This window comes from Lutjanus erythropterus, chromosome 14 (genome assembly GCF_056507025.1).
Source record: "Lutjanus erythropterus isolate fLutEry1 chromosome 14, fLutEry1.hap2, whole genome shotgun sequence".
In the NCBI taxonomy this organism is placed as follows: domain Eukaryota; kingdom Metazoa; phylum Chordata; class Actinopteri; order Lutjaniformes; family Lutjanidae; genus Lutjanus; species Lutjanus erythropterus.
The window spans coordinates 25,308,193-25,328,712 of record NC_139330.1 but is presented as its reverse complement, the minus strand read 5'-3'; the positions used below and the strand labels follow the sequence as shown (position 1 = coordinate 25,328,712).

General features: G+C 39.4%; 1 protein-coding gene and 1 long non-coding RNA gene across 2 annotated transcripts in view; both read right to left on the bottom strand.

Annotated features, from left to right (window-relative positions):
- The window catches only part of LOC146315639 (uncharacterized), a 97,333-nt gene extending 91,744 nt beyond the window's left edge, over nucleotides 1-5,589 (bottom strand). The window contains exon 1 of the long non-coding RNA XR_014771877.1: nucleotides 5,319-5,589. This is a non-coding gene — a long non-coding RNA (uncharacterized LOC146315639). The remainder of the gene's footprint in view (nucleotides 1-5,318) is intronic.
- Nucleotides 5,590-14,131: 8,542 nt separating this feature from the next.
- Nucleotides 14,132-20,520, bottom strand: part of anapc1 (anaphase promoting complex subunit 1) — a 55,050-nt gene continuing 48,661 nt past the window's right edge. Inside the window, exons 51-53 of the mRNA XM_084735469.1 lie at nucleotides 19,644-19,833; nucleotides 15,749-15,880; nucleotides 14,132-14,864 (exon numbers count right to left, since the gene is read on the bottom strand). Coding sequence (XP_084591595.1) covers nucleotides 14,722-14,864; nucleotides 15,749-15,880; nucleotides 19,644-19,833 — 465 coding nt within the window. The 3' untranslated portion in view covers nucleotides 14,132-14,721. The remainder of the gene's footprint in view (nucleotides 14,865-15,748; nucleotides 15,881-19,643; nucleotides 19,834-20,520) is intronic.

Genomic DNA, 20,520 nt, shown 5'->3' with positions numbered 1-20,520 from the left:
GTGTGAAGGATTTAGCAGAATCTAGCTGTGAGCTTGCACATTGCAAACACCTTGTGTCACTCTCCCCTTCTGAGCGTATTGGAGAACCTGCGGTGGCCACGAAACTCATGCAAAATGCTACAGGCCCTAGAGCCGGTGTTTGGTTTGTCCATTCTGGGCTCCTGTAGAAATATAGTGATGCACCATGGAAGACTCTGTGTAAAAGGACCAGCACCTTCTGTAGGTATAAACAGCTCATTCTAAGATAATGAAAACACAACAATTCATATTTTCAGGTGATCAGACATGAATGAAAACTCACTTATGAGTATTATATTCCATTTCTGCCATATTCTGCCCATAAATCCTCATAAATCTTACACATTGGACCTTTAACAGTCCAAAACCCAAAGAAATTAAGTTTACAGTGATATGAAATTGACCAAAGAAGTAAATCCTGATGGTGCGTTCACATGAACAGCAAAAAAAGCATCAGGCAGGCTATAAGTCATTTTCAATGGAAACCAGTGACATGAAAATGACATCCAACACTTGTCATTGCATGTTGGTTGAGGCCTCAACTTTTTCAGCACTGCAAAAATGCAACGACACGTCAATTAATCATATGATTATCTTTCGGAAGTGGCAATTATGGTTCGCCACTCTCAGTTCCCGTCTCCGCAATGGAAGAAATAGTTATTTTTGCCGTTAGCCAGTTCACAATTTTATTTAATCTTACCCTTTTTTCTTACCATGACGATAAAAAAAATGCGCTAAGCAACATTTCACTGGTGACTCAGCAACAATGTAGCGGCCATGTTTAGCCACTTTGTAGCTGTGTTGCTGGTACTGTGTACATATAGTAAGATCTGAGAGGAATTAATCAATTATCGGGGTACATGCAACATGCACAACAGCAGAGCCATGGAGCTAGCACATCTAAAGGGAATGCAGCCATCGTTAATGTTATCAGTTATATGTTTTTTTATGTAACCACCTTTCTAGAGTGCTGCACAAACTAATATAAAAACTTTCTATAACACCAACAAGTAACATAACCAAAAACATCGAGTCAAAATGAGACAGACATGAATCTCCTCATGACTCCTCCTGACTGCCTGCAACAGTGAAAGTAATTCCTAAATGTCAGACTTTTGCTTCAAGGTCCTGCACACCCATGCATTTTTTGAAACCAATTCTAGATGATTAGCACACTTCTGTTGGGTGGATCGAACATGTTTTACCAATAGTTTATCCTACCTTAATAGGTATTTTTCAACAGAAATGTCAGATGTGAATACTAAAATTAATGACGGCTGAATTCCAAGCTACTTTAGTTTTAGAGTCTTGACATTGTGCATGCTGGCTCTGTGTCACAGCTCACTTGAACACTTGAAACTAACAGAGACATTGTTATGTTATTAGTAACACTTGTGCTTTTCCTGCTATGACAAGTCAAAATCTCTTCTGTAAGAAAGACCCATGGAGGAAGATGTCAGTCAAGCACTCCGTCTCTGACACAACTTTGACACACATAGTATGATTAGGTAAAATTAGCGAGAACACACTGTGGGTGTAGCAGGGGTTTCTTAAAGGGTTTCAAGTTCCAGTAGCATATGAATAGATCAACCCATCCTCACCAGAAAACTGAGTGTCTAGGTCAAATAGGCAAGCAGCTTATTACAACACATATTTACACTTACTGTTAGGTGGTGACCTCTAGTGGGCTTAGCAATTAATATATATGTGTGTGTGTGTGTGTGTGTGTACTATATTATATATATATATATATATATATATGTTGGGTTTTGGAATGCAGCAAGCTAATTTTCAGGTAAGCAAGACTAAACTGAACTGAGGTCTTGAATGACTACTTAGATCTTTTCTTTTCTCTTTTCTTACAGTTTTTCTTTTCTTTTTTAAAAACTTTCAGAACTATCAAATGTTAGTATTGCATTGTTTTAAACAATGTAGAACTGAAAAGTACTGTATCAATAAAATACAGCAAAACTACATGTGGAATTATTTTAAGTTTAAATTACTTAAGTTACGTCATGCACGTGACTTCCGTTGCATCACCTCCATCATATCAGTGATGTCACTTCCGTCATGTGACACAGATAACATATTTATTTTAACCCAAGCCAGAATATTTTAATTACCTAAACCTACCCAAGTAGTTTTTATGGCTAAACATGACCAAATTGCGACCATGTGTGTAATGTCATGTAACTCATGTAATGTAGTTAAGGTCCCATAAGCCTGTCACATTTCCACCAGTAATATCGTTTGGGGGTAATTGGAAATCAACCTATTCTGTCCTGATGTGTCAGAATACATCTTTTTCATGGCAGCCATATTGACATGAGAAAGGCTGAACTCAAGTGTTACTAATGATACTAATTAAGGTCCCGTTACAGTTAGTCAAGCAGAGTCTTTCCTGTGAGCCAACACACTCAATAGCAGCACCCTCACTCTGTTTGACCTGAATGGAATGTAACCTTAATAACACCTGTGTTTATTTCACTATGGTATGTCAGACTGGCTGCTGTGGAAGAGGTCTATTACTATAACATGCTTGTGGGGTTTGATGGGATCACCGATCAGTGCTTCTCTCTGTGATTTCTTTTTCAGCTGCTCAGATTTTTGGATTTCAAAACTTATTTTAGGACACACACTGTTTTGGAGTAACACTGCCCCCTAGTGGCACTTAACAAGCACAAATGAAGAGGACAATGCTAAGATTAACTTGATTTTTTGTTTCAAAACACAGGATTATGATTTAAGTGTTGCAGTATGCTTATTTTTGTGTGACGCACGTACCAAAATAACATATATGTAAGTCACTAATTAATTAAAGGCCCTTTTACTTCCATTGTGTTTGTACTACAGCTGGATATCTACAAAAGAAATCCCAGGTGGCTGTGAGCTATCAGTCAGGATGATGCATTATTTTACATGTAATCTTTCATCTTGTGCCTGTGCCAAAAATACACAGAATATGATATAAGAGTGATAAACATCAGCCAAACATCCTGCTGAGCATCGTATTTAGTTGCTGGGGATGCAAAATGGTGCAAGTGACAAGAGGAAGCTCGTTCTGACAAGGTCACTAGGAAACGCAATGAGGAAATGACTGAGCTGCAGTCTTTATATTTCTCTCTCACACACACACACTCCCGCTCACTCTAAACCATGTACAGTCTCCTCCTCTCTCTTCGTCAAACACACTCACTCAATATTCAGCTCATATCCGGGTTGACAGCTCTGTACTTCTCAGTCTCCAGCCACATGAATGGAGGAAACAGGGGGCAGGGAAACCCCATGTCACTCATTATGAAACTCATACACACACTAGACCAACATGCATCCACGTCTAGAGTTCATCTACATTTTTACACTTAAAATTGTGGTGACATAAAGCGATGACACGCTTTTTGGCTAAAGGAAATATGAAAAGTAGTCAGAAAGTTGAGAGATATTATCTCAGTTTGTTCTTCTTTGAATCTTTAAGTTCTGCATCAGAGAAAACAGAAGATTTCATAGAAAGTGAAAATAAGAGAAAACGTGCATTTACAGCAGGTTGTATCAGAAGAAATATTCTCTCAGGTGTGGTGAGGAGTTCAAATACTGTTGGAAATATTGACACAATGCCACAGCCAACAGGAACAGAAAACAAGAGAGCTGAAATTTCAGCTAACAAATAACTGATATTACAACTAAATTTGAGCTGTAATTGTCACCAAAGAGATTAATTATGTAATGAGAAATCAATCATGTGCGATGGACAACCCCAGAGTAAATTAGGCTAGTTTGACAAAAACTCAACTTAAGGTTTACTTAACTATTACATCCACTGATGAAGACCTTGAGGTATGGTTGAAAGCTCAGAGAAAACCTAGTAAGTGGACCTTATCGGCTTTTTCCTGAGCTGACAACCACACTGTGTCTCACTGTGTCCAGCAGACAGAGTTTTATTTGGTTGTCATTGTTTGCTAATAAAGACTGAGATGTCTAACTTGGCTTCAGCTTTTGGTCAAACTACTATTCCCATGGTCATAACTGAACCTTATTCTTGAAATTAGACTAGCTGCTGAAATTCCATCCTATTAAGGAATTTAGATCCAAGATGGCAGCAAAGTGGCACAAAGCCACTAACTCCTTCTTTTGAGCACTATTAGTAGCTGCATTATTCATCATATGTGTTATATCTTAATTAATTTGCACCAGTACAGGTAGCCTCAACAACGGACTGTGGCTCTACTTAAAATAAATAATAAATCTGATGTGTACAGCAATTTTGTTTGTATAAAAGTTGTTTTTTTTCCTCTTAAGCTAAGTGACCTAAGAAAGTGCTTCTCTTTCTTTAATAAAACTGATTTGCAAACTAATTGTTACCTTTACAGTGCAGCTGTAAAATCTTAATTGAGAGGCAGAGTAAATATGTCTTGGTATCAACATCAAAATGTATGTGTAAAGTTTCTATGTAGCGTTTAGTTGTCACAAATTGTAGACTATTTCTTATTAAACACTCAATTATGTGTCTGAGTTTATTTTAATTCTTACAGAGTGTATCAATCTATTCTGAAAAGCTGCAAAATCATAGTGTGTCAGTCTGTTTGGTCATGACTGGTTGCAGCTTTGAAGATTTGATTCTGAAGCATGAGCACATTTGGCAGCCTTGCTTTCCAACAGCGCCTGAACGCAGCATCCAGTGACTTCCATGACGGCAGCACAAGGTATTTAAGAGACGCCCACTGACTGCATTTCTGCTCAGACTCTTTCCAGGAGGTGACGCTCACCAACCAAAGTTGACTTAGTGATAAGGATCGGACTATTAAAAGATCAGTGAGGTTCTCACAAGTCACAAGAAGTTTCTCTAATAATAATAACCGGCTGCTGCTCGCGTGACGCTGGTTGAGCGGTCACGGCTACAGCACGCAGAGCGAAAAGGCGCAACCAAGTCAAATAAAAGTGTTTCAGAATATGTCATTCAAAAGCTTAAAAAAAATACAAAAGAAAGAGGAAGACGGGTTACTATCCGGGTTTCTGACGCCGCATACTTCCTTTTATCTTTGCGCACACCGCCCATTACGCATGACTGAGCTATGCAAGGCATTTATGTCTCTCTCTCTCAAACTTCGTGGAATAGTTGACACTTCTGTAATGTCCAATTTTATACTGAAAAGTGTTGAAACACCGGTGCTAAACTGCACAAATTCAACCTCTGAGTTTTATCAAAGTTTTAAACTGCTTCCTCGTTTGAGATGACAGCTGCGAGGTGGAAAAGTTGACTGTTACGTGTGTAATTCTTAAAGAAAATTAATTGACAGACTTACCCCACATCACTGGCGGCCAGGCGCAAACTTTGCACGTCTTTTCTTTTTCTTTTTAAACTCGGCCAACATTTGTGAGGCGCGCATCTGCGCCAATATTTGACCTGACACACTTTCTTTCACTTTCATACTTGTGCACTGCGGACAAAAAAATCATCCTAAACACCATGTGCGCCTTCTCTCTCCTTTTCTCTGTGCGTCTCTCCTCTCTAACTTTTAATTGCTGCAGCAGACCTGTCCTCTGCAGCTCCACCATTCATACTGAGGTGGCTGCGAGACTTTGCAGTGTAATACATTTTTGTATTTTTGGTCACACCCACCTCCTGTCAGTCCTTCCCTCTCTGGTGCAGAGGAAGCCTCAGAATGAATGGAGCTCTGTTTCTCATCTATGTTGAAGTTGATCACACGCACATGGACACAGTGACACGCTGAAAGGTACACAGATGCATTCATTAATTTAACAACGGTTGAATGCACAGACATCACTGACCTTTATGAACAATGGCATCAACCCACAGCCTGAGAATCAGTGTTAAAGTTCACTCATCCTGAGCTGCTTGTTTGCAAAGCACACAGATTAAGGGTTAAGTGTGCAAGTTTTATGGGAATATATTAGCAGAATATAGTTTCCATAGTTTTCATTACTGTATAATCACCTGAAAATAAGAACCGTGTTTTCATTACCTTAGATTGAGCCCTTTAAATCAACAGAAGGTGTAGTTCTTCTTTGACGGAGGCTGCCATGTTGCACTGCCATGTTTCCACAGCAGTCCAGAGCAGACAAACCAAACACCAGTTCAAGTTTCATGGCTACTGTGAGTTTGCCCACATTCTTGGAGGGAGGTGATGAGGCAAGGTGTTTGCAATCTGCAAGCTCACAGCTTGATGCCACAAAATCCTACAGATTAATACAGTAAAGGGAGCATTCAGCACTTTTTATGTGGCTGTCCAGTCAGTATTAATGATAAATGTAGTCAGTGGAAGTAATAAATTCCTCAGTGTGTGCTAAACTGAGAGAAAACTGAGTTTTCTTGCTGCAAAACCTGTCATTCCTAAATAAGTAAGCGCACACATGCTGCTTTGTGTAGGCCAGCATGTCTCCATGAGAAGGTCAATACAGCACACTCTGAGGAGATCACTGCTTCACTTGACTACATTTACTATCAACACTGCCATTACTTTCACAGGTATTTAGTCATAAACCTAATTACCTGATGATGGCAGAAGAGGAAACATTGGCGGATCAAAGTTTGGTCAGTTCATCCTGAGGGGAACATGGCTGTGTGAACCAAATGTCATAGCTGTCAAGACATTTCACTGTTAACCACAAACGTGAATCTCATGGTGGAGCTAGAAGAAAATTCATATCAGCAATAAAAAAAAAACATTCAAACAACACAATAGAATAAAAATTCAAGTGGCATTTAGTAAGACAATCTATGTTGTCCACATGCAGAGGATGTCCTCGTCCTTCCTCTTTTCTTCTCCCATGTTTAATAATACAGGACATTATGTAGATATATTTAAAGCTGGCAGGCATAAAAAGAGGGGAATTCGGTACATTTTCATGAACACACACACACAGAGGAATTAAAAGCAGAAGTTGTTGAAAAAAAACTTGGGTGACTTCCCTGCAGCTTGTTTCGTTTTACCTCTTGATGCCTTGCTCAAAAGTACACATGGGCTATTAGTGGAGGCGAATGGGTCTTTGTCTGAGCATCTGAAAATGTCAACCAAATTGTTCTCGCTCAAGTCTCAGTGGGATGGATACAATGACTTCCTCATGTGGGCACACTTCTGTAATTAACGAACTAAGATGGACCCAGCTCAGTTAATGCAGAAATGCTATTTGAGAAATTTCCTGTTTAGATTTACATAATTTCTCTTTAAGTGCAAACTATGAGCAAACACTGCCTCTCGTAGTGTTGACCCGGTGAAGAAAAGTGGACGTTAGAGGAGAGGGAAGTAAAAGATGTGTTGTCATATCTGGATTATGACCTCCTCCCAGTACTGATGTTTCAATATCTTTGTCACATATGTCAACTGCTAAATTTCTGCTGACACTTCTGAGGAACAGACAGCAGAATTACTGTATGTTGGACTGAAATATAGTGAATAAAGTGAGTAAAGCTGTGATAGCAGCCGATATTACCTACATAAGTGGGTTGGTTCCCACAAGTGGAGTTCCAAGATAAATATGACAGGTGATTTACAAGTAAAAAAGAAGAAAAATGTATCTTTTTACACATAATTATGTGTATTTGCCTTTGATTTACTTTACTTCTTCAGGATGAATGAATAACGGTAACATATGCAAACAGTGTCAAGGGTTTTAAAGGAATAATTTGACGGTTTGGAAAATACACTTACAGGCTTTCCTGCAGAGTTAAATGAAAAGATTGATGCCACTTTCAGGAAGCAACAGCTAGCCTGACAATTTTCACACTTCAGCTCAGAAATATTTAGAGCACCTAACACCCCATAAAACAATAAATTGCCATTTTTATACTTGCACTGGTTAAACAAACAAGATATGACATGTTGATAAGTGAGCTTTAAAGGTGCTGTAGGTGGACAGAGCCAGGCTAGCTGTTTTGTGGCCACCATAGTTTCTCCTACATGCTTGGCAAGCAAGTTGGTTGCAGTCAGCTGTTTCACTGCTAGATGATTCTTACAGTGATCCTTTCATGAAGCAGTGTTAATATTAAACTGTAGGTAAGAATAGCATCAGTGAGGGGTAGCTGAAGAGTTTTAAGTTGGGGTTATTTATGTAACCAATTAAAGAGAAAAACAGAAAGATGTTGCAATGAAATTAAATTTTGAATGAGTGTGATGAGTTACTAATGTTTTATATTTGTGTAAATCTGGACATTGAGCGAATTTTTAAAATAACACTAGCTGCGATGAGCCTTCAGAGAAAAGAGGAGAGGCAAAAGTAAAAATACTGAGTAATATGATAATATTTAGGTCAGCCCTAGCAGCCGGAACCCTTATATTGTCATTTTTTTGCAGTTAGCTAGTATTGCAGTGGATTCTGGCTTACAAGCGCAACAAAAAAAAACAAAAAAAACAAAACACAAAGGCAGGGATGTATGATTTCCTGCCCTTTGGCTGAAAAACGTCAGTCTGGAAAGAGCAGAGACAGAGTGGGCTGTCGTTATACTTGAAACCAAATACAATCATGCGATAATGTACTTGTTGTGGTTCACATTCACTGTAGTTTCCATTGTCATTGATATCTGTCAGGTCATTATTTGTGCACAGCTTTGAACTACTGAACTGTTTCCATTTCCTCTTTGAATTTCTTTCCCTTGTTTCAAAATCAAACTCTAGAGTCAATCACTCATACAAAACTATAACTGACTCATTGATGGGCGGAAACTTATAAGAAGGAGAAGATATCTGTCAGTGTTGAGACTCTTGTCTCAGCTCCTACGACATACTGAAAAGACATCAAAGGATGAAAAGAGGGATAATGAACAACAAAAAAAGCCCCTTTTTAAATCCTGTTATTTACTACTTTGCAATATTACACTAAGCATTGTCTCCTTGGTGGTCCAGAGTTGGGTTGTAGATTTATAAGGAAGATTTGTCAGATCAGAGTCCCTCAAAGTGTCCTTTGTTAAATTGTTTAAGTAGAGGATCAGACAAAATGCACTTCAATACTTTATGCTCCTGTGTAAAGTCGCAATGTGAGAAAAGCCACAGAGCTGGAGGGCGTGTTCACTGTAACACACTTAGATTGGCTTATTGTGGAAACAAACACGACAGGATTTTTTCCTGGAGGCAGCGCTCGTTTTTTTCCCACAGGCTCGACACACACAAACACTGGTCTCAGTCAAGGTTTCCCAACACATGCCTCTGTGCAGTCTGGAAGAAAACACAACTCCCACATTATTACACAATCTTACATTGTGTCAGCCATTTAAATCTGATCCAGAATGACAACGATCCCGACAATAGAAACATTTCGACATCTCCAGTATTATTGATTCTGTGACAGACCACCACTGGAGCTGCATAAGCTGCCTGACTTTGACAGCTGGTATTAGTGGATATCTTGAGTGGCGCTTCCACTTGAGCATCACTGTGGTCTACAGCAACAAGACCTGATAAATGTTTGCTGCTACAACAGAGCAGGCAAAGATAAAATGTGGTATGCATGAAATTACTCACTAAGCTAGGAGACAGGAAGTCTGCCATGCTTCCAGGAGAAAATGTGTCTAACACTACAGAAAATTGGACATGCCAACATGTTATCATTAGCATGAGAGCATTAAGCTCAAGGCACAGCTGACGTTCACAGGAACATGGTAAATAGTCTTTAAAGTATGGTGCACTGAGACAGCACCCCAGAAAACAAAAAATCAAGTAGGAATGATGTGCTTATCCAAATGAATAATAAAACATTCTAAACTATTGATCTAAGCCATTTATCCAAGTATGGACTTAATGCCCAAACGTGATTTTGCATCAGCCATTTTATTGGTGATGCATTAGCTCATGTTCAGAATTTGAGGTACACAAGTATCCCTGCATAAATTATACATACAGTTCATGAACATACCAGCAGGCAGCAGCAGCAATGACAAAGACATAAGCCAAGCTGACAACTATAATTTTATGTGTTTTTCTTTTGTTTGTTTTATTATAGTGTTAGAATTAGACTTCTGCTCATCCCTTAACTGTTTCCGGGCTTTAGGACAATTGATTGCTGAGTCTCACTCCCAAAATGTTAATATTTGACAACCTGGGAACCTGGAGACTCAACAATGAACTCTTTCTCCAGAATCAGTTACTGCACCTTTAATGCCCTGTAAAAAGGGCTCACTAGCAGGTCAGTCAATGTCCAAGATCGTCCCGTCAGTCTAATCTGAGAGAGGCAGATAAGTGTATAGCTGTTAGCAAGAATGCTGTTTGCCCAAGTGCAAATTGAGTGTGCTGCATCCTTATTTGTATTCTTGTCCTTGTGTCCATTATTTTGAGATTGTACTGAAGTTCAAACTAAAAAAAAAAAAGTAACTTTGAACTTGGCCTACTCCATATTGAGAAAGATGAACAGGGAGATGGGTTAAAGGATGAAACAGGCGGTAAAAAATAGCAGAAACCTGGGACTGGCTGGTGGAAATTTTTACCTGCTAGCATGCTGAGATGAAAAGCAAGAATATCACTAGCATAATTGGGATTTATCCTTTTTAAGAACTGATATCACTTGAGGATTGGGAACTTTCATGGAAATCCCAACAATACTGGTTGAGAATGACGACCGCCAACTTTGGGCTGTTGTCATCGTCTCTGAAGCGCCGCAGTCAGTGTGAACGCTAGAACGCAACATTTCTTGCTACCAGTGTCACCAGAGGTTGCTTCTTCTGTGTTGAACATTATACAGTATAATCCTGGGACTCAGGCTTATGTTTGTCCAGCTCAGTCAGGACTTGTTGAAGTCAGGATCTCACTTTTGACACATTTGACAAGGTCTAATCTCCTCCCACCTTGTGGGAAAGTCAACCTCACCATTCCTGATCTTTGCAGTCTTATGACAGTCACATCGTTATCAAGCATGTTTTCTATTTGAGTGTTATCTGCTGGTATTTTTAATTTAGAAAGCAACCACAATGAAATGAACACCAGATAAAGTCAGCTTCAGTTTGGTTTCACTTTCACTGTCTTATCTTTTGTCTATCTTTGACTCCTCCTTTTAATCTCCATTCCTAGTTTCGACAAAACAGTCAAATTCCACTGGAGAGATAAGACCCAAACACATATTCCATGAACAAATGTGTACAAACACAAACATGCCTCTTGTAATGAGCCGCACTTACTAAATTGCTGCAGACTGAGTGCCTCCTTGTCAGCATGAGGCATGACTTAAATGGTAAAATATGTGATTGCTCTTTTTCTGACATTCCCTGTATTTAACCATTTACGTAGACGACACTGTGGCCCTGCGGCACCACAGAAGCAGGGAAACAAGTAGCTCACACAGCTCAGGAAAGAAGAAGAACCGTTTAAATGGCCCTCAGTGGAGACTCCAGGACTATTAAAACCACCAGACTTTGATCATCCTAAAGACACACCAAGACACCCACGGGCTGTCCCAGTTCCTGTCGGCCCAGACTCTCAGTTTACTGATTAATGTCATGTGACATTTCCCTGGAATGTTTCTGAGGACATGTCGACTGAAACGCCACGTGTTTCCAGGAAACCACACACACATTATGAGCACACTAAACACGCACCAAGATACTGAGGGCATGGTTATATTACAAATTACACAGTGTGATACTGGACAACAGTCAAACATGATGCTAACTGGGTGGCATGTTGGCATGGTGAGGTGGGAGGTCAATGAAGCTGACAGGACTCGAAATGAGATGATTTAAACTGCTCCCTAGGTATTCTTGCAAGTTTAATGCAAACAGTAATTAATGTTTCAGATATCTCTATTATTACTTACTGGTCCTACATTTTAAGCCTTATTTCATCACTAAAGGTGACTGCTGCTTGGGTGAACCTTGTGAAGAATCTACCCAAAACAACAGTGCTGATAAAAACCCAGGAAGTATGCTAGAAATACATGACAGAAATAACCACAAAATGTTCCTCTTGTGGCAAAATAAAACTCCACACAGTCTTGGTTTTAAAAGTATCTCTTAAACCATACAAAGTATCTGAGTCACATCTGGTGGCTATTTTTCAGCCTTTTCATGGTTAAAATGCTGAGAAAAACCTTCAGAGGTTTGTTTAATACTTTGTTCAGCAGGAAGCACAATTATGTTTAGATGTGGGTGGACCAGCAAATTCAGAATGGAACAGATGTGTTGAATCCTGGTGTTTTGTCCACCCAGATCAGGGGAATTAGCCTCGGTATGAGGAAGAGTCGACTCCCAGCAGATAGAAATACATGGCTGATCCATCATTATAACCTCCTCTTTGTGCATGACCGACAAGTATTAACAATAGGTTACTGCCATTTGTAGGCAGCAGGATTCTGAAGCAGGTGAAATGTTTCCTTCAGCCCAGATGTAAGGGAATCAAACCTTCGACAGCAGCCATCTAACCTCATCATACAAAATAAATAAAAGTAATACAAACACATTTTAGCACTAAGAGTTCGATCAGAGTGTGAGGAGCTGCTATGTGTGTTGCAGCTCTGTGAGGAGGGTGTGGACCGCCTGTTTGTTCGGATGTTTTCCATTTGCTTTGGAATGTCCTCAGAGCTGTTGGTTAGAAATGATCTGAGACTCTGAGCTTAACACACACTGCACATCCGCCCACACACATCACATGAGGGTGAGCACACTCTATCCAAGACTTTTGAGCAACTTTTAGAGCTCAGGCAGAGGTTTTTAAAGTCTGACACTGTGGGCCTAACTCAATCAAACTGTATCAAGTGGGGTCACAGAGCTGCGTCACAGTCAGAGCTGTGACTGCTGAGCATGTTAATAAGCGAAGACAAAGTACAAATAATTAACTTCCGGTTAATTATTTTTAGACCACCAGAATGCGCCTGTCCCTTTCACCTCACGCAGTATCTAGCCCGCCTCACAGTTTAGCAACCTCTGGGCATCTTTGTAGAAAAAAACTCTTTACAATCGTGTGTGACAGATAGGCATCACCTCAAGCAATGGTCAATTAGATGTTGGTTGATCTGGGATTTCCACCATCAGACAGGGCTGGTACCTGAGAGGAAAGTCCCAAAGTCCTGGGTTTTTAAAGTTGTTGGCTTAACAAAACATCGAAATGCATGGGAAAATCCAAAAGCTTCTCATAACGGCGCAAATCTATTCAAGAAAACACCCTGACGCTGTGGACAATATCTGATTTCGTTAGCAGCTGTGTCCATTTATTTTATGATTAGCTGATTGTTGCTGCGCACAGATGCTGGCTGGATTTTTTGGGACTTTTTCAATTTTAGTTTGATCACTCAGATTATTTCCATCAAGTACCTTTGTGATTCTTAATGTGTGATTCATAACTGCAACAGTCCAAGTTTTAGAGACAAATCTGAAAATCTGCGCAAACAGATTTGAGTGGTCAGGTTAGGGCTTTTGCTGTGACACCTCATATTGTAAGATGTGCTAATGTGGCAAGTATCCAATCAGGCTGTTTTCTGTTCTTTAAATCTCTCTCACACAATTTTGTTTGTTTTGTGCATATCACTTTGCAAAAGGCCTAATATAAAATTGAACCTTAGAAGATGGAAGCTTGATCACATTTTCAGAGTCACAAAGCATTCAAGGCATTATTTTGGTTTATTTAAGCAATTAAGTGAACCAAAAATACATAAACAATGTTTTGCAACTAAGTGCAAAAGTTGAGTGAATTCAGTCAAATCTGTGGAGGACAATGTAACAAAAATACACAGAAAGTGTAGGGGACTTCATTTGTGTTTGGGAAGCACCCGCAAAAAAGAAAAAAAAAAAAAACCCAGAGAGCTTGTTTTGATCCTCAACTCATTTCAAAAAACCTTAATCATGACCAAAACGATGCTACACTGGCACAACATTAAGATGAGTGTTAAACAAAACAGGATGGATGATGCTGTAAGAAAGCTGACCAGTTTCAGCTAATAAGAGAAGTCAGCAAAATTTTAAAAGAGTGCAGTTTTTTCAGCGGTTTAATAACCAGCAATCTTGCAGCTGGACTTTTTCAGAAACATAAAATACCTTGGAAATGCCTGTGCTTTCTGAAGGATTCAATTTCATGGATATATAAACAAATAAAAGAGAAAACAATAAAGAGAACTGACATCTTGATCACCGCAAGGACTGAGGCTAATGGGGAAATATCAAGACGCAGAATAAACCACAGTATTCATGAAGCGTGCAGGTACTTTTCGGTTTTATTGTCCGTTGCCTTTGTCTTTTTGTCTTCACAACACAGTGGTGTGGACTCGGGGGAGCCCTCACAGGCAGGATGGACACTGGTGCAACTAGAGCTAAATCTTCACTTTGTACTGACCGGTCCTGTCTGTCCTTGTTTGGCGGTGAAAAACTTTTGAGCAAGTGGTACCCATCAAGAAAAGTCCCCATTCTGGATTTGTTATACCACAAAAATGGCACACGTACTGCATCTTTACTGCAGTTTAACTTTCTTTATGCTGTAAAAAAAAACTAAATAGAAATATTATATTACAAAACTCTAATATTAGTTATTCCATTTTGTAGTGGCGAGAAGGAAACAAAGTCAGTTCTTCTCAGAGGCGGGGCAGCCGCGCTGCAGTGATGCAGTAAGACACAAGACCTCTTATGGTCACATTTGGTCCCACTTGCTGCACACACCCGCAGGTGTTACAGGTAGAAATCAGTTGTCTGTCCTACCTGTGCTCGCAGTGGGAACGTAAGGCTATGAACTGCATCTCTGAGAGGATACTAGCCTGTGGGACTAGTACTAAGCCTCAGGATCAAAATGCTTGCAGAGGGAGGCCCTGCAGTGTCTGTGGTCCAGGTGCAGAGCCCAGCAGGACGGGTACCAGCCTCAGCAGGTCTCTGAGAGGGATGCTCAGCCGGCTGCTGCGAGACAGTAAATCCCCGAGTGAGCTGCAGCCTGCAGGGAGAGGAAAGAGTGGTCAAGGGTCAAGGGAGTCATTTTTGTTGCTAGTTTGCAATTGTTTCTTATGAACCAAGATGTTTGGATGGGGCTTCACTAAAGGACAGTCAATTGTATAATTTGAGCAAAGAAAGTCCAGTGGTGGAAGAAGTATTGTACTGGTTTTGCACTAAGACCTCCCCTGCTGTAGCTGCTTGAGGTAGAGCTAGTTTAAACTACTTTATATACAGTTCAGTAGTTTAGTCCAGTGACTCCCAACCTCAGGATCGGGCCCCTCCAACAGTCACAAGATAAATCTGAAGAGTCATGAGATCATTAATGGCACAATAAGGAAGCAAAACAAGGTTTCTTAAATATCTGCTTTTTCGTAAAATATTTAATATTAGTATCACTTGGATCCTTGGAACAGTGACTCAAAGGAAACCATGTGAGAGGTTTAAAAAGAAAATGTCTCTTTGTTAAACTCAAACAACCTGTGACAAGGATGCTGTTTTCTGGAAAGGGCCACAAGCCACAGAAGTTTCTGAACAACTGGTTTAATCTCCAATTATGTGTTAGATTTAATAAATTCAACATGTAATATACAATCTTAATCTGAAAAGTAACTATAGCAGATCCATAAATATAATGCAGTAAAAGTACAACAATTCCTTGTGAAATGCAGTGAGGTAGAAGTATTAAGCAGCCTAAAATGGATTTACTCAAGTAAAGTAAAAGTATTTTAAAATTGCACTTAAGTACTGCCCTTGAAGTGTGTACTTCCACCACTGAGTATGTTTATACAGCAGTGACATTTAAAAGCTGTAAAGGAGTTCTATTCCTGCTGCAAAGTGTACACAGTTGAAGCTTTCCAGTTTAGTGAGAACATGTGTTTGTCTTACCCTCCAGCTGTGTGTGTGTGTTCCTGAGGCAGGGGATGGAGCGGTACACCAGGAAGCAGGCCAACATGGTGGACTGGGCGTTCTTCGGGAGGGCCTCACCCCTCATGTAGGTCCTTAACACTGAGCTGCTGTCTAGGAAAGAAAACATGCATACAAAATTAAAAAAAAAAGAAAATAATTTTATTTTCTACAGCTGTCAAAATAATTTTATCACTTCAACAAGGCAACAAATGCAAGCTGAAATGTCTGCATTCAAGACTAATTTACAACTAAATTCAGGAAACAAAGCTAGCCATTTTATCTCTAATTAAATGAGATAAAGAAAAGCAGACAGGATAGTTCTGGCAGACTGTAATATATTCATTTGATCAAACATGTTTGCTGCTACATAAACAGCTACAAATGTTTATCTTCATCACAAGCCTTGATGATTTGAGGAACAAAGGGCCTCTTCCAAGAACCAGTCGTACAAACAGATTCATTCTTAAGTGACACATATGAGCAATTTAGAGGATTTTTGGCATTCACCACACAGACAATGGGTCTTTTTGATTAAATTTATTCTTGAGACAAGTCTACGACAGATTCAGGAATGTGGTCTTAAACCGCAGAATTGTTCGCACCTGTGAATTCCCACATGAAAATATAAAGATGGCGGAGTAATGGACTCCAAACAGAAGAAAGAATTTCCATAGTCCTGCAGTGGAGGTAAACAGCAACACAAGCTCTCATCATCTTATTTAGTTGTGTCAGCAGTGGATAGAAAACAACAAACAAAGATGCATGGAAACACAATAATAAATTATTTTGCACAAACATGTCTGAAATGGGCGCACACATGCTCTTGAGTGTTTGAAGATCCTCTTTTTATCTGAGAGCAAATCCCAAATAAGAAAACTTTGGCAAATGCCAGTCTTTGTACAAATCTGTGCATGTGTGTTTTAAGAAGAAATATCTGAAGGACAGTGGGTGAATTGGGGCTCATTCCTCTTAGATCTGGACCACTTGTGAATTTTGTTTGTACCAGAGAGAGAGAACTCTGTTGTACGAGTCGAGCACAGATAATCTGGCCTTCTCTACAGATGAAAATCTTGTTTGACAAAGGAATTATAATGCCTTCATCTGAATAAATTTGGAATTTAAATATAAAGCCAAACTTATCATATTCAAATGCATTACAAAAACAGACTTAATGCAAAGTCAATACTGTGTTTACTGATTTTGGTACAATATCCTACAGAAAGTGCCTTTCTGCAGGTCTCTGTCCAGTATCAACCTCTGCTGTACCAGATGTGTAACATCACCTAAGATACTTGTGAGTAAACACTAAAATAAGGTGGAGAATTAAGTAGAAATAAAATGACGAAATATGGAATAAACTAATGATAATGCATTCTCTGAAAGATTTTCAATAGACAAGTATCTTCAGTTACATTTCAGTGTCCTTTATGTACACTTTCCCCCCAGCACCGACTTCGGAGAAAGATATTTTTTTTTTATTGAGAGAAGAGGAGTAGAAACCTAGAAGAATCCTAAAAAACAAAAAAATAGATCAGACACACATTTCATTTATGGGTGAGTTCCAGAGAAGTCAACATTCCTGATGGTTCAGGTCAAGTTAGTTTAGTTTTCCTTTGAAATGTTTGCCAGAGCCAAGAGGCTTCATTGAACATGAAAGTGAAGACATGTTTCAACTGTTTACATGATCACAGTCTTGTCCAACAGCTTCACCTGTTTCCCACGCCTCTCACTGCACATGCATTACTGTCTGTGTCTGTGTCTGTGTGTGTACATGTCCGTGATGGAATTTGTGTTTGTATACACAGTCTGTCTAACATTACTGTGCTACACCCTTTACAGGAAAACAAGCTGAGACACGTCCAGCGTGTGACATACCAGTGACACTGCTGCTAAACAGAGTCAAAATAAACTTTTTGTCTCATATAGTCAAAAAAATATGCAAATTAGTGATGCTTCTTAAACACGTTCATTGTCATTTTGTCTTTAGTTTACACAGAGTGCACATTTTAATACAGTTGTGTCTGTCCATCAGACTGGTAATTCACCATTAAAGGAGCAGCTACACTGGAATTACTGGGCTGCTAATGTCAGGCTTGTTTATCAACCAGTTATCAGGATGAAGAAGGAGGAAATATGAGCTGACTTTATCGGTTCATTAATAATTCTGTCTCCCAAACAATGTGCAGCTTAAAGCTGGATTTACACCTGATACAAGGGGATTGTAAGGAGTTCTAACATAGATACCATTTGGTGAAAGTGGTGCATCATACTGATTGGTGATTTAATTATATTCATGCAGTAACTATGTTTACGATTTTTCATTCACTTTGTGATACAAGCAAATGTGGGAAGGGCTGCCTTGCTTCATTATTGATTGTGGATCTATACTGTTTGGTTGATGTATTTACGCTTATTCTTTCACTTCAATGGAGAGAATAGGTTGTCGTGAGCAGGTTTGCGATGGACACTGTGTTGTTAAATGTGTGTGCAAAGGAGATTGAGCCTTTTTTAGCAGTGAGAATTGATAAGACGTTATTGATACCATTGACATTATTGATTCTGTTTATCTGCCCGATTCTTTATTCCCATATTGATTACGGATCAATTTTTTGCGTAGAAAAAAGTCAGCCTACGCAGGTTTTCTTTCTACAGAGTATCGAGGGATCCTTTCCCCCCTGATAAAGAGCCTCTTTGGGACTGAAACGTACCTTTCTTAATGTAACTAAGACGACATTTTATGAAGAGCAGGTGACAGTGCTCAAGTTCCTTGGGAGAAAGAACTCACATTACTGTATATCCAGACTCCTTTACACTCAGTCAAGACAGATGCATGTGTTTTTTCACATGGCTTATTCATGTAGTCTGCTAAGGGTGTGCCATATCATATCATTCATGTTGTGGAATTTGCCTCACCTGCCTCACTAGCTCTTAGATTGTTCCCTGAGTCTCTCTTTATATGGGTGACAATGCAGTCATGATGGGTCCAGTCATAGGTCATCTAACCTGAACAGGCACACTAGTAGTTGATCACTCTGCACAACTACAGTCCACAGCTGCACAAGTAGGAGTGTAGTGCATCCCCCAGATACTTTCTCCAAGGTCCCAAGGTTATGGCTTATCGGGCAGACAGACTGTCTCCACATTCTCTAGCAGGGCACAATACATGAGCAAGGCCGACAGATACAGTGATTTAGAGCAAAGAAGTGCATAGCTTCTTGTTTTTCACTTATGCCCAATAGAATTTGTGCACACATAGATAGACACATCAGGCCCATACATGGTGGCGTGTCAAATTTCAGCAAATGTCAGGGGACAGTTAAATACCTTCACTCGAGAAGTAACCTTCAGAATTGGGTTGGCAGTCACAATATTCTCAGTGTATTGCTAATCTCAATTCTCCTTGATCGAGCTTCATTAAATACTCCTGTGTAAGTCATCTGGGACTCCCGAACTCTTCTTCAGTGTCTGAGTGAACCATTCTTCAGAATTTCCACTACAATTCACAATATACAGTTCTAAGTTTTTTCATGCTAAACAAAAAAAAAAACATACCGCCGCTATATTAAAATATTAAAAATTCAATAAATGAATCAATAAAGTGACTAGCTGTTTCCATGTTTCCACTAAAATTTGTACATTGAAATCACCATTTTATCAACATCTGTACTTCAGCCAGAATAAGAAGGCAAGATTATAACATTAAAATTTGTGCAGCTATGGCCACAGAATTTGTGATTTTTTTTTCTAAGAAATTTCTCCTATTATTTTGATATTTTAATATCAAAATGTATTTAAACTGCTATTAGTTGTGTCTGTGGTTCAATCTGTCCAAACCAATCTGCCGTCACTCACACACTCCTCCATCCATCCTCACCTCTGAGCCAGCTGTCCAGAGCAACATCCACCATGTTCTTCATGACGGGCAGAAACTCGGAGGTGAGCAAGGCGTCGTGACGGTCAGCGGGACCCCGCAGCACCCTGCTGTCCCACAGCTCCACCACCAGACGCATCTGCCACAGGGGGAAGGTCTGCAGCAGGTCACCCCGACGCAGAGCACCCACAGCCTGAGAGACAACAAGGGTTAACATATCCTCACACGGGCGGAATGGATTTTTTTTTATCTCTGCCAGCGACTTTAGGTTTCCATCTGATATTGTGTCCATTACTGGATATTTTAAACCTTTAAAAAGAGATTTCCATTACATTTGATTGTCATTTGAAGGAAAAATTGATTTAATTTTGGTCTCTCCTCTCTGTATCTTATTGCCGTCATTTTTGTGGTTTGGTATTAGTTCAGTATGTTGGTGAGTGTGGGATTGTGTTTTTCCAGCTGTATGCAAGTGAATGTACTGTAGACGGGTGCAGTGAAAGTAAACTTAAGTGTCTGTAATGGTGAGTGCTAAGTAAAGAAATGTTATGTTCCTAGTAAACAGTGCAGCTGTACTGCTTTATATTTCAATATAATTTACCTAACCAATGTTCACAGGAGTCAAATTATATCCTGTTATCAACACTTCGCACGCAAAAGTTTTTAAACTGATTTCCAAACTTATCAGATAGCTGCTGGTTTCAGAAAATCAATTTAGAGACTTAAAAATAACTTGAGATAGATAACCTATCAGAGTGAATGCCTGACTTCATTTCATTTTTCAATTTATTTTTCAATATTTTTTACATTATTGTTACCTGGTAATGTAACTGCACTACAAATAATGAACCAATTCAGCAGCAACAGCACACAACTCAGTGTG